The sequence below is a fragment of the Amblyraja radiata genome, unplaced genomic scaffold (assembly GCF_010909765.2).
Source record: "Amblyraja radiata isolate CabotCenter1 unplaced genomic scaffold, sAmbRad1.1.pri scaffold_429_ctg1, whole genome shotgun sequence".
NCBI classification, from domain to species: domain Eukaryota; kingdom Metazoa; phylum Chordata; class Chondrichthyes; order Rajiformes; family Rajidae; genus Amblyraja; species Amblyraja radiata.
This window is the reverse complement of record NW_022630532.1, coordinates 103,344-127,753: the sequence shown is the minus strand read 5'-3', so window position 1 is coordinate 127,753 and position 24,410 is coordinate 103,344. Positions and strand designations below refer to the sequence as shown.

General features: G+C 52.6%; 1 protein-coding gene across 1 annotated transcript in view; it reads left to right on the top strand.

The window, feature by feature from the left end:
• Window positions 1–24,137, top strand: part of LOC116969939 (ciliogenesis and planar polarity effector 1-like) — a gene marked incomplete at its 5' end in the record, with an annotated part of 46,298 nt that extends 22,161 nt beyond the window's left edge. Inside the window, 7 exons of the mRNA XM_033016697.1 lie at window positions 640–760; window positions 1,180–1,237; window positions 3,738–3,902; window positions 4,716–4,793; window positions 16,954–17,069; window positions 18,340–18,532; window positions 23,563–24,137. Of these exons, the coding sequence (XP_032872588.1) occupies window positions 640–760; window positions 1,180–1,237; window positions 3,738–3,902; window positions 4,716–4,793; window positions 16,954–17,069; window positions 18,340–18,532; window positions 23,563–24,137 (1,306 nt within the window). The remainder of the gene's footprint in view (window positions 1–639; window positions 761–1,179; window positions 1,238–3,737; window positions 3,903–4,715; window positions 4,794–16,953; window positions 17,070–18,339; window positions 18,533–23,562) is intronic.
• Window positions 24,138–24,410: the final 273 nt, after the last annotated feature.

Here is a 24,410-nt window from a genome sequence, read left to right as displayed (position 1 = left end):
AGGGTAGGTGTGGGGTGGGTGGGTGAGGATCAGGTTGGGGTGTGGGTGGGTGAGGGGGCAGGCTAGGTGGGGGGTGGGGTGGGGTGGGTGGGTGAGGGGGCAGACTAGGTTTGGGGTGTGGGGTGGGTGGGTGAGGATCAGGCTAGGTTGGGGGGTGGGTGGGTGAGGGGGCAGGCTAGGTGGGGGGTGCGGGGTGGGTGGATGAGGGGGGCAGGCTGGGTGGGGGGGGGGTGGTGGTGTCGGGCAGCTGGGTGGCCAGGAATGGGGTTACTAGTGGGAGAGTCTAGGACCAGAGGGCAGAGTCTCAGAATAAAAGCACGTCCCTTTAGGAGGGAGATGAGGAGGAGTTTCTGTAGTCAGAGGGTGGTGAATCTGTTGAATTATTGCCGCAAAGGCTGTGTAGGCCATCAATGGATATTATTAAGGCAGAGATAGATTGTCGATTAGTACGGGTGTCAGGGTTATGGGAAGAAGGCAGGAGAATGGGATTGAAAGGAATAGATAGATCCGGCTTGATAGAATGGCGGAATAGACTTGATGGGCCGAGTGGCCTAATTCTGCTATCATGAACAGAGGTCCTCCAGGATGGGGAGGGGCAGGACGGTGAGGGTGGTTATTCCTGGCCTTTTATTTCCCCAGGGTGAGGCGACGTGAGAGCAGGAGGGTGGAGATGGTGTGTAAACGGGAGACGGAGCTGCCCACGACAGAGGCTGAGACCCCCACTCCCCCCCAACCCCCCGATCCCAGGCCACACAGCAGCGTGAGTGTGAGGGAGGGGGGGTGAGGGTGGGAGGGGGTTGGAAGGAGGAGGGGGCAATGTGGGGGGATGCCTGTACTGAGGGTGTCTTTACTGGGCTGGGTTGGGGCAAGGGGGAAGGGGTGGGTGTTTGGGACAGGGGGCAAGGGGGTATTTGGGGGTGGGGGCTGATAGATGGGGAGGGGTGTCTGGGATGGGGTATTTGGGCCAGAGTGAGGGCTGGGTGTGGGCCGGGGAGGGAATGTTTGTTTCGGGGGGGGGGGGGGGGGTGTGACGCAGGAGTCGGGGGACGGGGCAATGGGGACGGGGGTATTTCGGACAGAGGGTGTCTGGGTCTGGGGGGGGCGTGGGGCGGGGGGCTAGGGCCGGGAGGGGGAGGTATTTGTTTTGGGTGGTGTGTGATGGGGGTGTGTGTGATGCAGGAGTCGGGGGATATGGTACTGTTGACCGACCCAGCAGAGGGAGGTGTGGACCCCACTGGTGAGTACAGGGAGCCCGGGGGGAGGGGGCTCACTGCGTCCGTCCCCACCCTGGGGTTACCATCCCTGCACCACCCAGGGGACAACCCCATCCCCACACCCGCTGAGCACCGTCCCCACCCCCCATCCCTCGCCTTTGGGCACTATTCCCCACCTAAACATAGAAACATAGAAAATAGGTGCAGGAGTAGGCCATTCGGCCCTTCGAGCCTGCACTGTCATTCAATATGATCATGGCTGATCATCCAACTCGGTATCCTGTACCTGCCTTCTCTCCATACCCCCTGATCCCTTTAGCCACAAGGGCCACATCTAACTCCCTCTTAAATATAGCCAATGAACTGGCCTCAACTACCTTCTGTGGCAGAGAATTCCACAGATTCACCACTCTCTGTGTAAAAAATGATTTTCTCGCCTCGGTCCTAAAAGACTTCCCCCTTATCCTTAAACTGTGACCCCTTGTTCTGGACTTCCCCAACGCCGGGAACAATCTTCCTGCATCTAGCCTGTCCAACCCCTTAAGAATTTTGTAAGTTTCTATAAGATCCCCCCTCAATCTTCTAAATTCTAGCGAATGCAAGCCGAGTCTATCCAGTCGTTCTTCATATGAAAGTCCTGCCATCCCAGGAATCAGTCTGGTGAACCTTCTCTGTACTCCCTCAATGGCAAGAATGTCTTTCCTCAGATTAGGAGACGAAAACTGTATGCAATACTCCAGGTGTGGTCTCACCAAGACCCTGTACAACTGCAATAGAACCTCCCTGCACTTATACTCAAATCCTTTTGCTATGAATGCTAACATAGACTACTTTCCTGTTTTTGCCACCAAAGTGGATAACCTCACATTTATCCACATTATACTGTATCTGCCATGCATTTACCCACTCACCCAACCTATCCAAGTCACCTTGCAGCCTCCTAGCATCATCACAGCTAACACTGCCCCCCAGCTTCGCAAACTTGGAGATGTTGCATTCAATTCCATCATCCAGATCATTAATATATATTGTAAATAGCTGGGGTCCCAGCACTGAGCCTTGCGGTACCCCACTAGTCACTGCCTGCCATTCTGAAAAGGACTCCTACTCTTTGCTTCCTGTCTGCCAGCCAGTTCTCTATTCACATCAATACTGAACCGCCAATACCGTGTGCTTTAAGTTTGCATACTAATATCTTATGTGGGACCTTGTCGAAAGCCTTCTGAAAGTCCAGATATAACACATCCACTGGTTCTCCCTTATCCACTCTACTAGTTACATCCTCAAAAACTTCTATAAGATTCGTCAGACATGATTTACCTTTCATAAATCCATGCTGACTACTTCCTTAAGTACTCTGGGATGTAACTTATCTGGCCCTGGGGATTTATCGGCCTTTAATCCATTCAATTTACCTAACACCACTTCCCGGCTAATCTGGATTTCACTCAGTTCCTCCATCTCATTTGACCCCCGATTCCCTGCTATTTCCGGCAGATTATTTATGTCTTCCTTAGTGAAGACAGAACCAAAGTAGTTATTTAATTGGTCTGCCATGTCCTTGTTCCCCATGATCAATTTGCCTGTTTCTGACTGCAAGGGACCTATATTTGTTTTTCTCTTCACATATCTATAAAAACTTTTGCAGTCAGTTTTTATGTTCCCTGCCAGTTTTCTTTCATAATCTATTTTCCCTTTCCTAATAAAGCCCTTTGTCCTCCTCTGCTGGACTGAATTTCTCCCAGTCCCCTGGTAGGTTGCTTTTTTTGGCTAATTTGTATGCTTCATCTTTTGTTTTGATACTATCCCTGATTTCCCATGTCATCCACGGATGCACTACCTTCCCTGATTTATTCTTTTGCCAAACTGGGATGAACAATTGTTGTAGTTCATCCATGCAGTCTTTAAATGCCTTCCATTGCATATCCACCGTCAACCCTTTAAGAATCAATTGCCGGTCTATCTTGCCCAATTCACGTCTCATACCCTCAAAGTTACCTTTCTTTAAGTTCAGGACCCTTGTTTCTGAATTAACAATTAAAGGTACAGAAGTGTGAAAACACACACCTCCAGATTCAGAGACAGTTTCTTCCCAGCTGTTATCAGGCAACTGAATCATCCTACCACAACTGGAGAATGGTCCTGAACTACTGTCTACCTCATTGGTGACCCTCAGACTATCCTTGATCGGACTTTACTGGCTTTACCTTGCACTAAATGTTATTCCCTTATAATGTATCTGTACACCGTGAATGGTTCAATTGTAATCCTGTATTGTCTTTCCGCTGACTGGTTAGCAGGCAACAAAAGCTTTTCACTGTACCTCAGTACACGTGCCAATAAACTAAACTGAACAGGCCCCCCGCCCCGTCCCCACCCTCACCCCCACCCCTGCGGTACACATTCCTCACCCTACCCCTGCTGTACAGTTACTTTGCAATGGTGTCAGCCGTTGCCCCCCACCCCCCCTCCCTGCGTACCCCTAGGGTCTGGGCAGACCAGAGTGTTGCTTTGATCCTCCAGGTCCTAGTGCCCCCATCTTGTCGGCATGGGCTGCAGGGAGCTTCGCTGCTGCCACTGCTGCGGAGCTGCACTGTTTGGCCGCCACCAGAAAGAATGCGGCGGAGAGGAGGGACGCGAGCACCAACACCGAGCGCATGTCCCAGGGACAGAAACAGAGACCCGCAGGTAATGCACCTCTACCCCCGCCATCTAACCCCGCCTCTCCCCCCACCCTCTCCCCCCACCCTCTCACCAACTCTCCCCCCACCCTCTCACCAACTCTCCCCCCACCCTCTCACCAACTCTCCCCCCATCCCCCCGCCCTCTCCCCAACTCGCCCCCCCCCTCTGCCCACCCTCTCACACCCTCCGCCCCTTGCCCTCTGTCCCCAGAGCCACCACCCAGAGGTACTGCACCTCTCCGCGGAGAGAGAGTGGGCAATGGGTGCGCATCCATTAGCATGTTTTGTTGCAGTTGTACAAGACGCTGGTGAGGCAACATTTGGAGTATTGTGTTCAGCTCAGTCACCCTGCTATGGGAAGGATTCCATGGCGCTGGGAAGTGCAGGCAGCATCCGCAGAGGGAATGGACAGCTGACGTTTTGAGTTGAGACCATTATTCAGACTGAAGTTGGGTCCTGGCCCGAAACATCATCTGTCCATTCCCTCCACAGATGCTGCTGTTACGAGGATGTTACCGGGACTCGAGGGCCTGAGCTATAGGGAGAGGTTAGGCAGTCTAGGACTCCTTGGAGCATAGCAGGATGAAGGCTGATCTTTAGAGGTGTATAACATCATGTGGGGAATAGACGACAAGCCCACAACCCAGGTAACATGGAAGGTAATAAGGAAGGAACTGCAGATGATGGTTTACACCGAAGAAAGACACAAAATGCTGGAGTAACTCAGCGGGACAGGCAGCATCTCTGGATAGGAGGAATGGGTGATGTTTTGGGTGTGAGTGTCTTCACTCCTTCTCCTGCTCGCCTCCCCCCCACAGAGCCGAGATGTTACCGGGACGCCGGGACGGTGACCAACCCCGACACTGAGGAGCAGCCAGTGACAGCAGGAACTGCAGGTCTGGCCCTTCACCGTCCATTCTGCTCTGCTCCGCGCTTCAGTGCTCACAGCCTGGTGCCGGGAACGCTCGCCGGCACCTACGGTCACGGCACGCACATGTGTCACAGTCACACACACACGCGTGTCCCCATCACGCACACGCATGCCCCCATCATGCACACGTGTCCCCGTCACGCACACACGTGTCCCCATCACACACACACGTGTCCCCATCACACACACACGTGTGTCCCCATCACACACACGCGTGTCCCCATCACACCAACACACGTGTCCCCATCACGCACACATGTGCCCCCATCACACACACACACACCCCATCACAGACACACACACACACACACGTGTCCCCGTCACACACACAGGCGTGTCCCCATCACACACGCGTACCCCGTCATACACACACGCGTGTCCCCATCACACACACGTGTCCCCATCACGCACACATATGTCCCCATCACACACACACAAGCGTGTCCCCATCACACACACATGTCCCCATCACACACACATGTGTCCCCATCACACGCACACACAAGCGTGTCCCCATCACACACACACGTGTCCCTGTCACACACACACGTGTCCCCATCACACACACACACGTGTCCCCATCGCACACACACGTGTCACAATTGCACACACACGTGTCCCCATCACAAACACACACACGTCACAATCACACACACACACGTGTCCCAGTCACACACACACACACGTCCCTGTTACACACACACTTGTCCCCTTCACACACACACGTGTCCCATTCACACACACACACACGTGTCCCCATCACAAACACACACACGTGTCACAATCACACACTAATTTGTTCCCAGTTCCCCAGCGCTCTCCCTGTTCCTCTGCCCCGCACCCTGTCCACCTCTCCAATTACCTTCAATTATACACAGCATTCATAATGCAGATGCTGTGTGTGCACAGTAGAGCTGCTGCCTGCAGCCTGGAGCTCTGGTCAGCCTGCCCACCCCTCAATCTCGTCCCCTCCCTCACCCGCTCCTCCTCCACCTCTCCTCCCTCTTGCTCTCCCCCTCCACCCTTCCCCTTGCTCACCCCCTCCTCCCTTCCCCTTCCTCTTGCTCACCCCCTCCTCTCACTCTTGTTTCCCCCTCCCTCCTCCCCTCCCTCTTGCTCTCCCTCGCTCTCCGGCGGGTTCACCTTGTGTTCAGGTAAAGAACAGCGTGGAGATGAGGCGAGGGTAGCCGGCTGTTCTCAGGGTGGTGAGAGGTGTTGTGGCAGCTACCCCATCCCCCCACTTCTCTTGCCCCCCCAGTCCCGCCTCTACCCCCCACCCCAGACTGCTCACCCACCCCCACAGGCCAGAGACAGCCTCCCTGTGAAACCCCTGCATGGGTGGTGAGCCCAGAGACTGGGCAAGGCCTGGCTGCTGCCAACCTGTGGCCGTGGGAGGGGATCTGTGTGTGTGGGGTGGGTGTGTCACTGTGGGAGGGGGTCTATTTGTGTGGGAGGGTGTCTTGTGTGTGTGGGTGTGTGTGTGTACACTGGGTCTGTGTGTGTGGGTGTGTGTGTATACTGTGTGTGTGTGTGTACACTGGGACTGTGTGGGTGTGTGTGTACACTGGATCTGTGTGTGTGTACACTGGGTCTGTGTGGGTGTGTGTACATTGGGTCTGTGTGTGGGTGTGTGTGTGTACACTGGGTCTGTGTGGGTGTGTGTGTACACTGGGTCTGTGTGTGGGTGTGTGTTTGTACATTGGGTCTGTGTGTGGGTGTGTGTGTACACTGGGTCTGTGTGGGTGTGTGTGTACACTGGGTCTGTGTGTGTGTGTGTGTACATTGGGTCTGTGTGTGGGTGTGTGTGTACACTGGGTCTGTGTGTGTGGGGTGCGTGTGTACACTGGGTCTGTGTGTACACTATGTCTATGTGTGGGTGTGTGTATACACTGGGTTTGTGTGTTTGGGTGTGTGTGTACACTGGGTCTGTGGGTGTGTGTACACTGGGTGTGTGGGTGTGTGTGTATACTGGGTCTGTGTGTGGGTGTGTGTGTACACTGGGTCTGTGTGGGTGTGTGTACACTGGGTCTGTGTGTGTGTGGTGTGTGTACATTGGGTCTGTGTGGGGTGTGTGTGTACATTGGGTCTGTGTGTGGGGTGCGTGTGTACACTGGGTGTGTGTGGGTGTGTGTGTGTGTGTGTGTGTGTGTGTGCACTGGGTCTGTGTGTGTGTGTGTGTACATTGGGTCTGTGTGTGGGTGTGTGTGTGCACTGGGTCTCTGTGTGTGCGGTGCGTGTGTACACTGGGTCTGTGTGTGTGGGTGTGTGTGTACACTATGTCTGTGGGTGTGTGTATACACTGGGTCTGTGTGTTTGGGTGTGTGTGTGTACACTGGGTCTGTGGGTGTGTGTACACTGGGTGTGTGTATACTGGGTCTGTGTGTGTGTGTACACTGGGAATGTGTGAGTGTGTGTGTACACTGGATCTGTGTGTGTGTACACTGCGTCTGTGTGGGTGTGTGTACACTGGGTCTGTGTGTGTGTGGTGTGTGTGTACAGTGGGTCTGTGTGTGTGTGGTGTGTGTGTACATTGGGTCTGTGTGTGGGGTGTGTGTGTACATTGGGTCTGTGTGTGTGGGGTGCGTGTGTACACTGGGTCTGTGTGTGGGGTGTGTGTGTACACTGGATCTGTGTGTGGGGTGTGTGTGTACATTGGGTCTGTCTGTGGGGGTGTGTGTACATTGGGTCTGTGTGTGTGTGTGTGTACACTGGGTCTGTGTGTGGGTGTGTGTGTGTACACTGGGTCTGTGTGTGTGTGTACACTGGGTGTGTGTACACTGGGTCTGTGTGTGTGTGTACACTGGGTCTGTGTGTGGTGTGTGTGTGTGTGTGTACACTGGGTCTGTGTATGTGTGTGTGCACACTGGGTGTGTGTGGGGTGTGTGTGTGTGTACACTGGGTCTGTGTGTGTGTGTGTGTGTACATTGGGTCTGTGTGTGGGTGTACACAGGGTCTGTGTGTGGGTGTGTACACTGGGTCTGTGTGTGTGTGTGTGTGTGTGTGTGTGTGTACACATTGGGTCTGTATGTGGGTGTGTGTGTACACTGGGTCTGTGTGGGGTGCATGTGTACATTGGGTGTGTGTGTACACTATGCCTGTGTGTGTGGGTGTATGTATAGACTGGGTCTGTGTGTTTCGGTGTGTGTGTGTACACTGGGTCTGTGGGTGTGTGTACACTGGGTGTGTGGGTGTGTGTGTATACTGGGTCTGTGTGTATGTGTAAACTGGGCCTGTGGGTGTGGGTGTACACTGGGCCTGTGGGTGTGTGTGTACACTGGGTCTGTGTGTGTGTGTGTGTGTGTGTGTGTGTGTGTGTGTGTGTGTGTGTGTGTGTTTGTGTACATTGGGTCTGTGTGTGGGTGTGTGTGTGTACACTTGGTCTGTGTGGGTGTGTGTGTACACTGGGTCTGTGTGTGTGTACATTGGGTCTGTGTGTGGGTGTGTGTGTACACTGGGTCTGTGTGTGTGGGGTGCGTGTGTACACTGGGTCTGTGTGTGTGGGTGTGTGTGTACACTATGACTGTGTGTGGGTGTGTGTATACACTGGGTTTGTGTGTTTGGGTGTGTGTGTACACTGGGTCTGTGGGTGTGTGTACACTGGGTGTGTGGGTGTGTGTGTATACTGGGTCTGTGTGTGGGTGTGTGTGTACACTGGGTCTGTGTGGGTGTGTGTACACTGGGTCTGTGTGTGTGTGTGGTGTGTGTACATTGGGTCTGTGTGGGGTGTGTGTGTACATTGGGTCTGTGTGTGTGGGGTGCGTGTGTACACTGGGTCTGTGTGTGGGGTGTGTGTGTGGGGTGTGTGTGTACATTGGGTCTGTCTGTGTGGGTGTGTGTGTACATTGGGTCTGTGTGTGTGTGTGTGTGTGTGTGTGTGTGTGTGTGTGTGTGTGTGTGTGTGTGTGTGTGTGTGCACTGGGTCTGTGTGTGTGTGTGCACTGGGTCTGTGTGTGTGTGTGTACATTGGGTCTGTGTGTGGGTGTGTGTGTACACTGGGTCTCTGTGTGTGCGGTGCGTGTGTACACTGGGTCTGTATGTGTGGGTGTGTGTGTACACTGTCTGTATGTGTGGGTGTGTGTATACACTGGGTCTGTGTGTTTGGGTGTGTGTGTGTACACTGGGTCTGTGGGTGTGTGTACACTGGGTGTGTGGGTGTGTGTGTATACTGGGTCTGTGTGTGTGTGTACACTGGGAATGTGTGAGTGTGTGTACACTGGGTCTGTGTGTGTGTGTACACTGGGTGTGTGTACACTGGATCTGTGTGTGTGTACACTGGGTCTGTGTGTGGGGTGTGTGTGTGTGTACACTGGGTCTGTGTATGTGTGTGTGCACACTGGGTCTGTGTGGGGTGTGTGTGTGTACACTGGGTCTGTGTGTGTGTGTGTGTGTGTACATTGGGTCTCTGTGTGTGTGTGTGTGTGTGTGTGTGTGTGTGTGTGTGTACACATTGGGTCTGTGTGTGGGTGTGTGTGTACACTGGGTCTGTGTGGGGTGCATGTGTACATTGGGTGTGTGTGTGCACTATGTCTGTGTGTGGGTGTGTGTATAGACTGGGTCTGTGTGTTTGGGTGTGTGTGTGTACACTGGGTCTGTGGGTGTGTGTACACTGGGTGTGTGGGTGTGTGTGTATACTGGGTCTGTGTGTGTGTGTACACTGGGCCTGTGGGTGTGTGTGTACACTGGGTCTGTGTGTGTGTGTGTGTGTGTGTGTGTGTGTGTGTGTGTGTGTGTGTGTGTGTGTGTGTGTGTGTGTGTGTTTGTGTACATTGGGTCTGTGTGTGGGTGTGTGTACATTGGGTCTGTGTGTGGGTGTGTGTGTACACTGGGTCTGTGTGGGGTGCGTGTGTACACTGGGTCTGTGTGTGGGTGTGTGTGTACACTGTCTGTGTGTGGGTGTGTGTATACACTGGGTTTGTGTGTTTGGGTGTGTGTGTACACTGTGTCTGTGGGTGTGTCTACACTGGGTGTGTGGGTGTGTGTGTATACTGGGTCTGTGTGTGGGTGTGTGTGTACACTGGGTCTGTGTGGGTGTGTGTACACTGGGTCTGTGTGTGTGTGGTGTGTGTACATTGGGTCTGTGTGGGGTGTGTGTACATTGGGTCTATGTGTGTGTGTGTGTGTGTGTTTGTGTGTGTGTGTGTGTACATTGGGTCTGTGTGTGGGTGTGTGTGTACACTGGGTCTCTGTGTGTGCGGTGCGTGTGTACACTGGGTCTGTGTGTGGGTGTGTGTGTACACTATGTCTGTGTGTGTGGGTGTTTGTATACACTGGGTCTGTGTGTTTGGGTGTGTGTGTGTACACTGGGTCTGTGGGTGTGTGTACACTGGGTGTGTGGGTGTGTGTGTATACTGGGTCTGTGTGTGTGTGTACACTGGGAATGTGTGAGTGTGTGTACACTGGGTCTGTGTGTGTGTGTACACTGGGTGTGTGTACACTGGATCTGTGTGTGTGTACACTGGGTCTGTGTGGGGTGTGTGTGTGTGTGTGTGTGTACACTGGGTCTGTATGTGTGCGTGCACACTGGGTCTGTGTGGGGTGTGTGTGTGTACACTGGGTCTGTGTGTGTGTGTGTGTGTACATTGGGTCTGTGTGTGGGTGTACACGGTCTGTGTGTGGGTGTGTGTGTGTACACTGGGTCTGTGTGTGTGTGTGTGTACACATTGGGTCTGTGGGTGTGTGTGTACACTGGGTCGGTGTGGGGTGCATGTGTACATTGGGTGTGTGTGTACACTATGTCTGTGTGTGTGGGTGTGTGTATAGACTGGGTCTGTGTGTTTGGGTGTGTGTGTGTACACTGGGTCTGTGGGTGTGTGTACACTGGGTGTGTGTGTATACTGGGTCTGTGTGTGTGTGTACACTGGGCCTGTGGGTGTGTGTGTACACTGGGTCTGTGTGTGTGTGTGTGTGTTTGTGTACATTGGGTCTGTGTGTGGGTGTGTGTGTGTACACTTGGTCTGTGTGGGTGGGTGTGTACACTGGGTCTGTGTGTGTGTACATTGGGTCTGTGTGTGGGTGTGTGTGTACACTGGGTCTGTGTGTGGGGTGCGTGTGTACACTGGGTCTGTGTGGGTGTGTGTGTACACTATGTCTGTGTGGGTGTGTGTATACACTGGGTTTGTGTGTTTGGGTGTGTGTGTACACTGTGTCTGAGGGTGTGTCTACACTGGGTGTGTGGGTGTGTGTGTACACTGGGTCTGTGTGGGTGTGTGTACACTGGGTCTGTGTGTGTGTGGTGTGTGTACATTGGGTCTGTGTGGGGTGTGTGTACATTGGGTCTGTGTGTGGGGTGCGTGTGTACACTGGGTCTGTGTGTGGGGTGTGTGTGTACACTGGGTCTGTGTGTGGGGTGTGTGTGTGTGTGTACACTGGGTCTGTGTATGTGTGTGCACACTGGGTCTGTGTGGGGTGTGTGTGTGTACACTGGGTCTCTGTGTGTGTGTGTGTGTGTGTACATTGGGTCTGTGTGTGTGTGTGTGTGTGTGTGTGTGTGTGTGTACACATTGGGTCTGTGTGTGGGTGTGTGTGTACACTGGGTCTGTGTGGGGTGCATGTGTACATTGTGTGTGTGTGTGCACTATGTCTGTGTGTGGGTGTGTGTATAGACTGGGTCTGTGTGTTTGGGTGTGTGTGTGTACACTGGGTCTGTGGGTGTGTGTACACTGGGTGTGTGGGTGTGTGTGTATACTGGGTCTGTGTGTGTGTGTACACTGGGCCTGTGGGTGTGTGTGTACACTGGGTCTGTGTGTGTGTGTGTGTGTGTGTGTGTGTGTGTGTGTGTGTGTGTGTGTGTGTGTGTGTGTGTGTGTGTGTTTGTGTACATTGGGTCTGTGTGTGGGTGTGTGTACATTGGGTCTGTGTGTGGGTGTGTGTGTACACTGGGTCTGTGTGTGTGGGGTGCGTGTGTACACTGGGTCTGTGTGTGGGTGTGTGTGTACACTGTCTGTGTGGGTGTGTGTATACACTGGGTTTGTGTGTTTGGGTGTGTGTGTACACTGTGTCTGTGGGTGTGTCTACACTGGGTGTGTGGGTGTGTGTGTATACTGGGTCTGTGTGTGGGTGTGTGTGTACACTGGGTCTGTGTGGGTGTGTGTACACTGGGTCTGTGTGTGTGTGGTGTGTGTACATTGGGTCTGTGTGGGGTGTGTGTGTACATTGGGTCTGTCTGTGTAGGTGTGTGTGTGTGTGTGTGTGTGTGCGCACTGGGTCTGTGTGTGTGTGTGTGTGTGTGTGTGTACATTGGGTCTGTGTGTGGGTGTGTGTGTACACTGGGTCTCTGTTTGTGCGGTGCGTGTGTACACTGGGTCTGTATGTGGGTGTGTGTGTACACTATGTCTGTGTGTGTGGGTGTTTGTATACACTGGGTCTGTGTGTTTGGGTGTGTGTGTGTACACTGGGTCTGTGGGTGTGTGTACACTGGGTGTGTGGGTGTGTGTGTATACTGGGTCTGTGTGTGTGTGTACACTGGGAATGTGTGAGTGTGTGTACACTGGGTCTGTGTGTGTGTGTACACTGGGTGTGTGTACACTGGATCTGTGTGTGTGTACACTGGGTCTGTGTGGGGTGTGTGTGTGTACACTGGGTCTGTATGTGTGCGTGCACACTGGGTCTGTGTGGGGTGTGTGTGTGTACACTGGGTCTGTGTGTGTGTGTGTGTGTACATTGGGTCTGTGTGTGGGTGTACACGGTCTGTGTGTGGGTGTGTGTGTGTACACTGGGTCTGTGTGTGTGTGTGTGTACACATTGGGTCTGTGGGTGTGTGTGTACACTGGGTCGGTGTGGGGTGCATGTGTACATTGGGTGTGTGTGTGTACACTATGTCTGTGTGTGTGGGTGTGTGTATAGACTGGGTCTGTGTGTTTGGGTGTGTGTGTGTACACTGGGTCTGTGGGTGTGTGTACACTGGGTGTGTGTGTATACTGGGTCTGTGTGTGTGTGTACACTGGGCCTGTGGGTGTGTGTGTACACTGGGTCTGTGTGTGTGTGTGTGTGTTTGTGTACATTGGGTCTGTGTGTGGGTGTGTGTGTGTACACTTGGTCTGTGTGGGTGGGTGTGTACACTGGGTCTGTGTGTGTGTACATTGGGTCTGTGTGTGGGTGTGTGTGTACACTGGGTCTGTGTGTGGGGTGCGTGTGTACACTGGGTCTGTGTGGGTGTGTGTGTACACTATGTCTGTGTGGGTGTGTGTATACACTGGGTTTGTGTGTTTGGGTGTGTGTGTACACTGTGTCTGAGGGTGTGTCTACACTGGGTGTGTGGATGTGTGTGTACACTGGGTCTGTGTGGGTGTGTGTACACTGGGTCTGTGTGTGTGTGGTGTGTGTACATTGGGTCTGTGTGGGGTGTGTGTACATTGGGTCTGTGTGTGGGGTGCGTGTGTACACTGGGTCTGTGTGTGGGGTGTGTGTGTACACTGGGTCTGTGTGTGGGGTGTGTGTGTGTGTGTACACTGGGTCTGTGTATGTGTGTGCACACTGGGTCTGTGTGGGGTGTGTGTGTGTACACTGGGTCTCTGTGTGTGTGTGTGTGTGTGTGTGTGTGTAAATTGGGTCTGTGTGTGTGTGTGTGTGTGTGTGTGTGTGTGTACACATTGGGTCTGTGTGTGGGTGTGTGTGTACACTGGGTCTGTGTGGGGTGCATGTGTACATTGTGTGTGTGTGTGCACTATGTCTGTGTGTGGGTGTGTGTATAGACTGGGTCTGTGTGTTTGGGTGTGTGTGTGTACACTGGGTCTGTGGGTGTGTGTACACTGGATGTGTGGGTGTGTGTGTGTATACTGGGTCTGTGTGTGTGTGTACACTGGGCCTGTGTGTGTGTGTGTACACTGGGTCTGTGTGTGTGTGTGTGTGTGTGTGTGTGTGTGTGTGTGTGTGTGTGTGTGTGTGTGTGTGTGTGTTTGTGTACATTGGGTCTGTGTGTGGGTGTGTGTACATTGGGTCTGTGTGTGGGTGTGTGTGTACACTGGGTCTGTGTGGGGTGCGTGTGTACACTGGGTCTGTGTGTGGGTGTGTGTGTACACTGTCTATGTGTGGGTGTGTGTATACACTGGGTTTGTGTGTTTGGGTGTGTGTGTACACTGTGTCTGTGGGTGTGTCTACACTGGGTGTGTGGGTGTGTGTGTATACTGGGTCTGTGTGTGGGTGTGTGTGTACACTGGGTCTGTGTGGGTGTGTGTACACTGGGTCTGTGTGTGTGTGGTGTGTGTACATTGGGTCTGTGTGGGGTGTGTGTACATTGGGTCTGTGTGTGTGTGTGTGTGTGTGTGTGTGTGTGTGTGTGTGTGTGCGTGTGTGCACTGGGTCTGTGTGTGTGTGTGTGTGTGTGTGTACATTGGGTCTGTGTGTGGGTGTGTGTGTACACTGGGTCTCTGTTTGTGCGGTGCGTGTGTACACTGGGTCTGTATGTGGGTGTGTGTGTACACTATGTCTGTGTGTGTGGGTGTTTGTATACACTGGGTCTGTGTGTTTGGGTGTGTGTGTGTACACTGGGTCTGTGGGTGTGTGTACACTGGGTGTGTGGGTGTGTGTGTATACTGGGTCTGTGTGTGTGTGTACACTGGGAATGTGTGAGTGTGTGTACACTGGGTCTGTGTGTGTGTGTACACTGGGTGTGTGTACACTGGATCTGTGTGTGTGTACACTGGGTCTGTGTGGGGTGTGTGTGTGTGTGTGTGTGTGTACACTGGGTCTGTATGTGTGCGTGCACACTGGGTCTGTGTGGGGTGTGTGTGTGTACACTGGGTCTGTGTGTGTGTGTGTGTGTACATTGGGTCTGTGTGTGGGTGTACACGGTCTGTGTGTGGGTGTGTGTGTGTACACTGGGTCTGTGTGTGTGTGTGTGTACACATTGGGTCTGTGGGTGTGTGTGTACACTGGGTCGGTGTGGGGTGCATGTGTACATTGGGTGTGTGTGTACACTATGTCTGTGTGTGTGGGTGTGTGTATAGACTGGGTCTGTGTGTTTGGGTGTGTGTGTGTACACTGGGTCTGTGGGTGTGTGTACACTGGGTGTGTGTGTATACTGGGTCTGTGTGTGTGTGTGTACACTGGGCCTGTGGGTGTGTGTGTACACTGGGTCTGTGTGTGTGTGTGTGTGTTTGTGTACATTGGGTCTGTGTGTGGGTGTGTGTGTGTACACTTGGTCTGTGTGGGTGGGTGTGTACACTGGGTCTGTGTGTGTGTACATTGGGTCTGTGTGTGGGTGTGTGTGTACACTGGGTCTGTGTGTGGGGTGCGTGTGTACACTGGGTCTGTGTGGGTGTGTGTGTACACTATGTCTGTGTGGGTGTGTGTATACACTGGGTTTGTGTGTTTGGGTGTGTGTGTACACTGTGTCTGAGGGTGTGTCTACACTGGGTGTGTGGGTGTGTGTGTACACTGGGTCTGTGTGGGTGTGTGTACACTGGGTCTGTGTGTGTGTGGTGTGTGTACATTGGGTCTGTGTGGGGTGTGTGTACATTGGGTCTGTGTGTGGGGTGCGTGTGTACACTGGGTCTGTGTGTGGGGTGTGTGTGTACACTGGGTCTGTGTGTGGGGTGTGTGTGTACATTGGGTCTGTCTGTGTGGGTGTGTGTGTACATTGGGTCTGTGTGTGTGTGTGTGTGTGTGTGTGTGTGTGTGTGTGTGTGTGTGTGTGCGTGTGTGTGTGTGTGTGTGCGTGTGCGTGTGCGTGTGCGTGTGTGTGTGTGTGCACTGGGTCTGTGTGTGTGTGTGTGTGTGTGTGTACATTGGGTCTGTGTGTGGGTGTGTGTGTACACTGGGTCTCTGTGTGCGGTGCGTGTGTACACTGGGTCTGTGTGTGTGGGTGTGTGTGTACACTCTGTGTGTGTGGGTGTGTGTATACACTGGGTCTGTGTGTTTGGGTGTGTGTGTACACTGGGTCTGTGGGTGTGTGTACACTGGGTGTGTGGGTGTGTGTGTATACTGGGTCTGTGTGTGTGTACACTGGGAATGTGTGAGTGTGTGTGTACACTGGATCTGTGTGTGTGTACACTGGGTCTGTGTGTGTGTACACTGGGTGTGTGTACACTGGATCTGTGTGTGTGTACACTGGGTCTGTGTGGGGTGTGTGTGTGTACACTGGGTCTGTGTATGTGTGTGTGCACACTGGGTCTGTGGGGGGTGTGTGTGTGTACACTGGGTCGGTGTGTGTACATTGGGTCTGTGTGTGGGTGTACACAGGGTGTGTGTGTGGGTGTGTGTGTGTACACTGGGTCTGTGTGTGTGTGTGTGTGTACACATTGGGTCTGTGTGTGGGTGTGTGTGTACACTGGGTCTGTGTGGGGTGCATGTGTACATTGGGTGTGTGTGTACACTATGTCTGTGTGTGTGGGTGTGTGTATAGACTGGGTCTGTGTGTTTGGGTGTGTGTGTGTACACTGGGTCTGTGGGTGTGTGTACACTGGGTGTGTGGGTGTGTGTGTATACTGGGTCTGTGTGTGTGTGTACACTGGGCCTGTGGGTGTGTGTACACTGGATCTGTGTGTGTGTACACTGGGTCTGTGTGGGTGTGTGTACACTGGGTCTGTGTGTGTGTGGTGTGTGTGTACATTGGGTCTGTGTGTGTGTGGTGTGTGTGTACATTGGGTCTGTGTGGGGTGTGTGTGTACATTGGGTCTGTGTGTGTGGGGTGCGTGTGTACACTGGGTGTGTGTGGGGTGTGTGTGTACACTGGGTCTGTGTGGGGTGTGTGTGTACATTGGGTCTGTCTGTGTGTGTGTGTGTGTGTATACTGGATCTCTGTGTGTGTACACTGGGTCTGTGTGTAGGGTGTGTGTGGACACTGGGTCTGTGTGTGAGTATATGTTCACTGGGTCTGTGTATGTGTGTGTGCACACTGGGTCTGTGTGGGGTGTGTGTGTGTGTGTACACTGGGTCAGTGTGTGTGTGTACACTGGGTCTGTGTGTTTGGGTGGGTGTGTACACTGGGAGGGGGTGTGTGTACACTGGGATGGCCTCTGTGAGTGTGTGTGTACACTGGGAGGGGTCTGTGTGTGTGGGTGGGTGTGTACACCGTGGGTGTGGGTGTACACTGGCAGGGTGTCTGTGTGTGTGGGTGTATGTGTACACTGTGTGGGTGGGTGTACATACACTGGTTACTCTGACGTTCCCGCCTGTATTGCCGGCAGAGCTCCGTGCCACTGGGCACCCGTGGGCACCACCTCTCCTTCTACACACGGGCATGGAGCTGCTCTTCCCCAGTGACGGATGCCCGGAGCCTGTGCCCACACCCACTCCCCGCCAGGTGAGTGCACGGGTCCGTGGCCAGCCGCACGAGGAGGGACAAGGGCACCTACACCAAACACGCAACATGCCAGGCTAAACTATCCCCCTCTGCATGCTCATTGAGTCTCACAGCATGGGAACAGACCCTTCGGCCCACTCTGTCCGTGCCCACCCAAATGCCAGGTTAAACTATTCTCCTTTAGGTAAGTTTAGAGATACAGCGGGGAAACAGACCCTTCGGTCCACCGAGTCCACACAGAACAGCGATCCTAGCACTCTAACACTATCCAACACACACTAGGGACAATTTACAATCTTTACCAAATCTAATTACCTTGCAAACCCGCGCGTCTTTGGAGTGTGGGAGGAAAATGGAGCACCCGGTGAAACCCCACGCAGGTCACGAGAATGTACAAACTCCATACAGGCAGCACCTGTAGTCAGGATCGAAGCCCCTCTGCCTGCTCATACACCACAGTAACAGACTCTTCGGCCCACTCTGCCTGTGCCCACCCCAATCTTTCCTCTCGGTTTTCTCATAGAGCCACACAGAATGGAAACGGACCCTTCGGCCCAACTTGCCCGTGCCAATCAAGGTGCCTCTTCTACGCTCGGCTCACCTGCCCACGTTTGGCCCGTAAACCCATCATATCACAGCACTGTTTTCATGGGGGCGGTGGGGGACATGGGACCTACCTCTGGGTGGGTGGGACGGGCGTGGGTGTGTAGCCTGTGGTCAAGGGTGGGTTGGGGCAAGACGGGGCATGGGAGGGTGATGTTTGAGACCTACCTCTGTGCCCTTATATTGACAGGTGGTGCCAGGCTACAGGTGGGTGGGTGGGTGTGTGGGTGGGTGTGGGTGTGACAGTGTGTGGGTGAGGGGGGGGGGTGGTGAGGGTGTGGAGTGTGGGACCTACCTCTGTGCCCTTGCATTGCCAGGTGTTGCCGGGCTACAGGTGGGTGTGTGGGTGGGGGTGGGTGTGACGGTGTGTGGGTGAGGGGTGGGGGTGGTGACGGTGTGAGTGTGGGACCTACCTCTGTGCCCTTGCATTGCCAGGTGTTGCCGGGCCACAGTTGGGTGTGTGGGTGGGGTTGACGGTGTGTGGGTGGGGTTGACGGTGTGTGGGTGGGGTTGACGGTGTGTGGGTGACGGTGTGGGTGTGGGACCTACCTCTGTGCCCTTGCATTGCCAGGTGTTGCCGGGCCACAGTTGGGTGTGTGGGTGGGGTTGACGGTGTGTGGGTGACGGTGTGGGTGTGGGACCTACCTCTGTGCCCTTGCATTGCCAGGTGTTGCCGGGCCACAGCTTCCTCACGGTCATTGACGTTGCAGCCGGGGAGCTGCTAAACCAGCTGCCGTCCACCGTGGCGGTGAATGAATGCCGGGCCTCGCCGCGGGCACAGAGCCCGTCCACAGCTGCACTGCACCTGAGAGCTGCCACCGTCATCAGTGGTGATCGGCCCCACACCAGCCCCCCACCCAGTGAGTCACCGGGTCACCGCCCAGAAACTGGCCCTTCCGCCCAACTCTGCCATGCGCACCAAGTCCCACCCGCCCGCGTTTGCCCCAGATCCCTCTAAACCCTTCCTATCTGTGCACCTGGCCAAATGTCTTCTAAAGCTTGTTAAAGTACCTGCCTCAACTACCTCCTCCGGCAGCTTGTTCCATACACCCATACGTGGAAAACTTTGCCCCGCAGGTTCCTATTAAATCATTCCCCTCTCTTCCAGAATCTATGTCCTCTGGTTCCCATTCCCATATCCTGAGTAGAACTCCGTATTCACACCATCTATTCCCGTCATGATTTTGTACACCTCTGTAATATCACCCCTCATCCTCCTGCGCTCCAAGGAAGAGTCCTCTCCTACCCAACCTCTCCCTGTAGCTCAGGCACTGGAAACATCCTCATAAATCAACACTGCACTCTTCCCACCTTAATGACACCCTTCCTCCAGCAGGGTGATGAAAACTGGACACAATACTCTAAATGCAGCCTCACCAACATCGAGTAGTACTGTAACACAACATCCCAACTCTAAACTCTGTCGACCGTAACCATGCCTCTCATAAATTTATATATTCTCAGTCCTTCCCACAACCTCTGAGAAAGCAATCCGTCTGTCCAACCTCTCCAGGTACAGTGCATTCAGAAAGTATTGTCCCCTTCACTTTTTACACATTTTGTTACGTTACAGCCTTATTCTAAAATGGATTAAATTATTTTTTTATCATCAATCCCCATAATCAAAAAAGGAAAGCAGGTGTTTAGAAATTTTTGCAAAGTAATTAAAAATAAATAACTGAAATATCACCTTTATATAAGTATTCAAACCCTTTACTCAGTACTTTGTTGAGGCACCTTTGGCAGCGATTACAGCCTCAAGTCTTCTTGGGTATGACGCTACAAGCTTGGCACACCTTTATTTGGGTAATTTCTCCCATTCTTCTCTGCCGATCCTCTCAAGCTCTGTCAGGTTGGATGGGGAGCGTCGGTGCACAGCTATTTTCAGGTCCCTCCAGAGATGTTCGATCAGGTTCAAGTCTGGGCTCTGGCTGGGCCTCTCAAGGACATTCACAGACTTGTCATGAAACCACTCCTGCGTTGTCTTGGCTGTGTGGTTAGGGCTGTTGACCTTTTGGAAGGTGAACTCCACCCCAGTCTGAGGTCCAGAACGCTCTGGAGCAGGTTTTCATCTTTGTTCATCTTTCCTGACTAATCTCCCAGTTCCTGCCGCTGAAAATCATCCCCACAGCATGATGCTGCCACCACTATGCTTCACCATAGGTATGGTATTGGCCAGGTGATGAGCGGTGTCTGGTTTCCTCCAGATATGATGCTTGGCATTCAGGCCAAAGAGTTCAATCTTGGTTTCATCAGACCAGAGAATCTTGTGACTCATGCCTTTTGGCAAACTCCAAGCGGGCTGTCATGTGCCTTTTACTGAGGAGTGGCTTCCGTCTGGCCACTCCACTATAAAGGCCTGATTGGTGGAGTGCTGCAGATATAGTTGTCCTTCTGGAAGGTTCTCCCATCTCCAGAGGAACTTTGGAGCTCTGTCAGAGTGACCATCGGGATCTTTGTCACCTCCCTGCCCAAGGCCTTTCTCCCCCGATTGCTCAGTTTGGCCAGGCGGCCAGTTCTATGAAGAGTCGTGGTGGTTCCAAAGTTCTTCCATTTAAGGATGACGGAGGCCACTGTGCTCTTCGGGACCTGCAATGCTGCAGAAATTGTTTTATACTCTTCCCCAGATCTGTGTCTCGACACAATCCTGTCTCGGAGGTCTACGGACAATTCCTTTGTCTTCATGGCTTGGTTTTTGCTCTGACATGCACTGTCAACTGTGGGACCTTATATAGACAGGTGTGTGCCTTTCCAAATCATGTCCAATCAGGATGAACCTAAGCTCAAGTGTCATAGCAAATGGTCTGAATACTTATGTAAATGTGATATTTCAGTTAGAAACATAGAAAATAGGTGCAGGAGTAGGCCATTCGGCCCTTCGAGCCTGCACCGCCATTCAATATGATCATGGCTGATCATCCAACTCAGTATCCTGTACCTGCCTTCTCTCCATACCCCCTCATTCCTTTAGCCACAAGGGCCACATCTAACTCCCTCTTAAATATAGCCAATGAACTGGCCTCAACTACCTTCTGTGGCAGAGAATTCCACAGATTCAACCACTCTCTGTGTGAACATTTTTTTTCTCATCTCGATCCTAAAAGACTTCCACCTTATCCTTAAACTGTGACCCCTTGTTCTGGACTTCCCCAACATCGGGTACAATCGTCCTGCATCTAGCCTGTCCAACCCCTTAAGAATTTTGTAGGTTTCTATAAGATTCCCCCCTCAATCTTCTGAATTCTAGCGAGTACAAGCCGAGTCTATCCAGTCTTTCTTCATATGAAAGTCCTGCCATCCCAGGAATCAGTCTGGTGAACCTTCTCTGTACTCCCTCTATGGCAAGAATGTCTTTCCTCAGATTAGGAGACCAAAACTGTACGCAATACTCCAGGTGTGGTCTCACCAAGACCCTGTACAACTGCAGTAGAACCTCCCTGCTCATACTCAAATCCTTTTGCTATGAATGCTAACATACCATTCGCTTTCTTCACTGCCTGCTGCACCTGCATGCCTACTTTCAATGACTGGTGTACCATGACACCCAGGTCTCGTTGCATCTCCCCTTTTCCTAATTGGCCACCATTCAGATAATAGTCTGCTTTCCTGTTTTTGCCACCAAGTGGATAACCTCACATTTATCCACATTATACTGCATCTGCCATGCATTTGCCCACTCACCCAACCTATCCAAGTCACCTTGCAGCCTCCTAGCATCCTCCTTACAGCTAACACAGACCCCCAGCTTCGTGTCATCCACAAACTTGCATTCAATTCACTCGTCCAGATCATTAATATAAATTGTAAATAGCTGGGGTTCCAGCACTGAGCCTTGCGGTACCTCACTAGTCACTGCCTGCCATTCTGAAAAGGACCCGTTTACTCCTACTCTTTGCTTCCTGACTGCCAGCCAGTTCTCTATCCACATCAATACTGAACCGCCAATACCGTGTGCTTTAAGTTTGCATACTAATCTCTTATGTGGGACCTTGTCGAAAGCCTTCTGAAAGTCCAGATATAACACATCCACTGGTTCTCCCTTATCCACTCTACTAGTTACATCCTCGAAAAATTCTATAAGATTCTTCAGACATGATTTACCTTTCATAAATCCATGCTGACTTTGTCCAATAAATTCACCACTTTCCAAATGTGCTGCTATCCCATCTTTAATAATTGACTAGCATTTTCCCCACTACCGATGTTAGACTAGCTGGTCTGTAATTCCCCGTTCTCTCTCTCCCTCCCTTTTTAAAAAGTGGGGTTACATTAGCTACCCTCCAATCCTCAGGAACTACTCCAGAATCTAAAGAGTTTTGAAAAATTATCACTAATGCATCCACTATTTCTGGGGCTACTTCCTTAAGTACTCTGGAATGCAGCCTATCTGGCCCTGGGGATTTATCGGCCTTTAATCCATTCAATTTACCTAACACCACTTCCCGGCTAACCTGGATTTCATTCAGTTCCTCCATCCCCGGTCCCCTGCTATTTCCGGCAGATTATTTATGGCTTCCTTAGTGAAGACAGAACCAAAGTAGTTATTCAATTGGTCTGCCATGTCCTTGTTCCCCATGATCAATTCACCTGTTTCTGACTGCAAGGGACCTACATTTGTTTTAACTAATCTTTTTCTCTTCACATATCTATAAAAGCTTTTGCAGTCAGTTTTTATGTTCCCTGCCAGTTTTCTGTCATAATCTATTTTCCCTTTCCTAATTAAGCCCTTTGTCCTCCTCTGCTGGACTCTGAATTTCTCCCAGTCCCCTGGTAGGCTGCTTTTTTTTGGCTAATTTGTATGCTTCATCTTTTGTTTTGATACTATCCCTGATTTCCCTTGTTATCCACGGATGCACTACCTTTCTTGATTTATTCTTTTGCCTAACTGGGATGAACAATTGTTGTAGTTCATCCATGCAGTCTTTAAATGCCTTCCATTGCATATCCACCGTCAACCCTTTGAGAATCAATTGCCAGTCTATCTTGGCCAATTCACGTCTGATATCCTCAAAGTTACCTTTCTTTAAGTTCAGGACCCTTGTTTCTGAATTAACAATGTCATTCTCCATCCTAATGAAGAACTCAACCATATTATGGTCACTCTTGCCCAAGGGGCCACGCACAACAAGACTGCTAACTAACCCTTCCTCATTTCTCAATACCCAGTCTAGAATAGCCTGCTCTCTTGTTGGTTCTTCTACATGTTGGTTTAGAAAACTATCCCGCATACATTCCAAGAAATCCTCTTCCTCAGCACCCCTGACAATTTGATTCACCTAATCTATTTGTCGATTGAAGTCACCCATTATAACTGTTTTACCTTTGTTGCACGCATTTCTAATTTCCTGTTTGATGCCATCCCCAACTCCACTACTACTGTTAGGTGGCCTGTACACAACTCCCACTAGCGTTTTCTGCCTCTTAGTGTTTCGCAGCTCTACCCATATCGATTCCACATCCTCCAAGGTAATGTCCTTCCTTTCTATTGCGTTAATCTCCTCTCTAACCAGCAGTTCTTTCTTTTTAATTACTTTGCAAAACATTCTAAACACCTATTTACGGTTCTTCATTCTGGGGAATTGTGTGTAGAGTAATGATATTAAAAAAATAATTTAATCCGTTTTAAAATAAGGCTGTAACGTAACAAAACGTGGAAAACGTGAAGGGGTCTGAATGGTTTCTGAATGCACTGTAGATAATACCCTCTAATGCAGTCATCATCCTGGTAAACCTCCTCTGCACCCTCTCCAAAGCCCCCACATCCTCCCAGTAATGTGGCGACCAGAAGTGCACGCAATACTCCCAACTGCGGCTTGACCAAAGTCCTGCTCTGTTGCTCTGTGTGTTGTTCTGGTGGGCAGAGGTGAGCTGACATTGTTGCTGTCTGCAGGGAGCCCGGCCGCAGCCTCGATGCAGACCAGACTGGCAGCCTGGGAGCAGCAGCAGCCCGAAGATGAAGAGACGTGCAGACTGCTGCAGGACGCTGCCCGGGCATGGAGCCCTCGCCCAGTCTCCACCCACTCTCTGCAGAGCAGTGCCCATGTCTACCCCCCTCGCCCAGTCTCTGCCAGTGCTCTGCAGGAGGGCAGTGCCCATGTCTACCCCCCTCGCCCAGTCTCTGCCAGTGCCCTGCAGGAGGGCAGTGCCCATGTCTACCCCCCTCGCCCAGTCTCTGCCAGTGCCCTGCAGGAGGGCAATGCCATTGTCTACCCACCTCGCCCAGTCTCTGCCAGTGCCCTGCCCATTGTCTACCCACCGCGCCCCAACTCTGCCCACTTTGTGCTGCAGGACGTTGCTCGGGCACAGACCCCTCGGCCTGCCTCCACCCACTCTCTGCAGGAGGGCAGTGCCCATGTCTACCCCCCTTGCCCCGCCTCCACCCACTCTCTCTGGACCATAGTGCCCGTGCCTCTCCCCCTCTCCCTGTCATTGTGGGCACTGCTCAGCGCACGCGGGCACAGCTGAGTGAGATGGAGGAGCAGCTGGCGGCTCTGCTGGAGGTGGCGGACAGCATGGAGCAGGACTTCGCCAACACCAAGATGGTGAGGACCCAGCTCCCACACGCCCACGCTGCCTGCCAGCACACGGGACCCTCCCCGCATGCACAGAACCCACCCTGCACACGGGTGACCCTCCCCGCACACGGGTGGCCCTCCCATCACACGCGTGACCCTCCCTGCACACGCGTGACCCCCCCCCCGCACGCACAGGACCCTCCCCACACACGCATGACCCTCC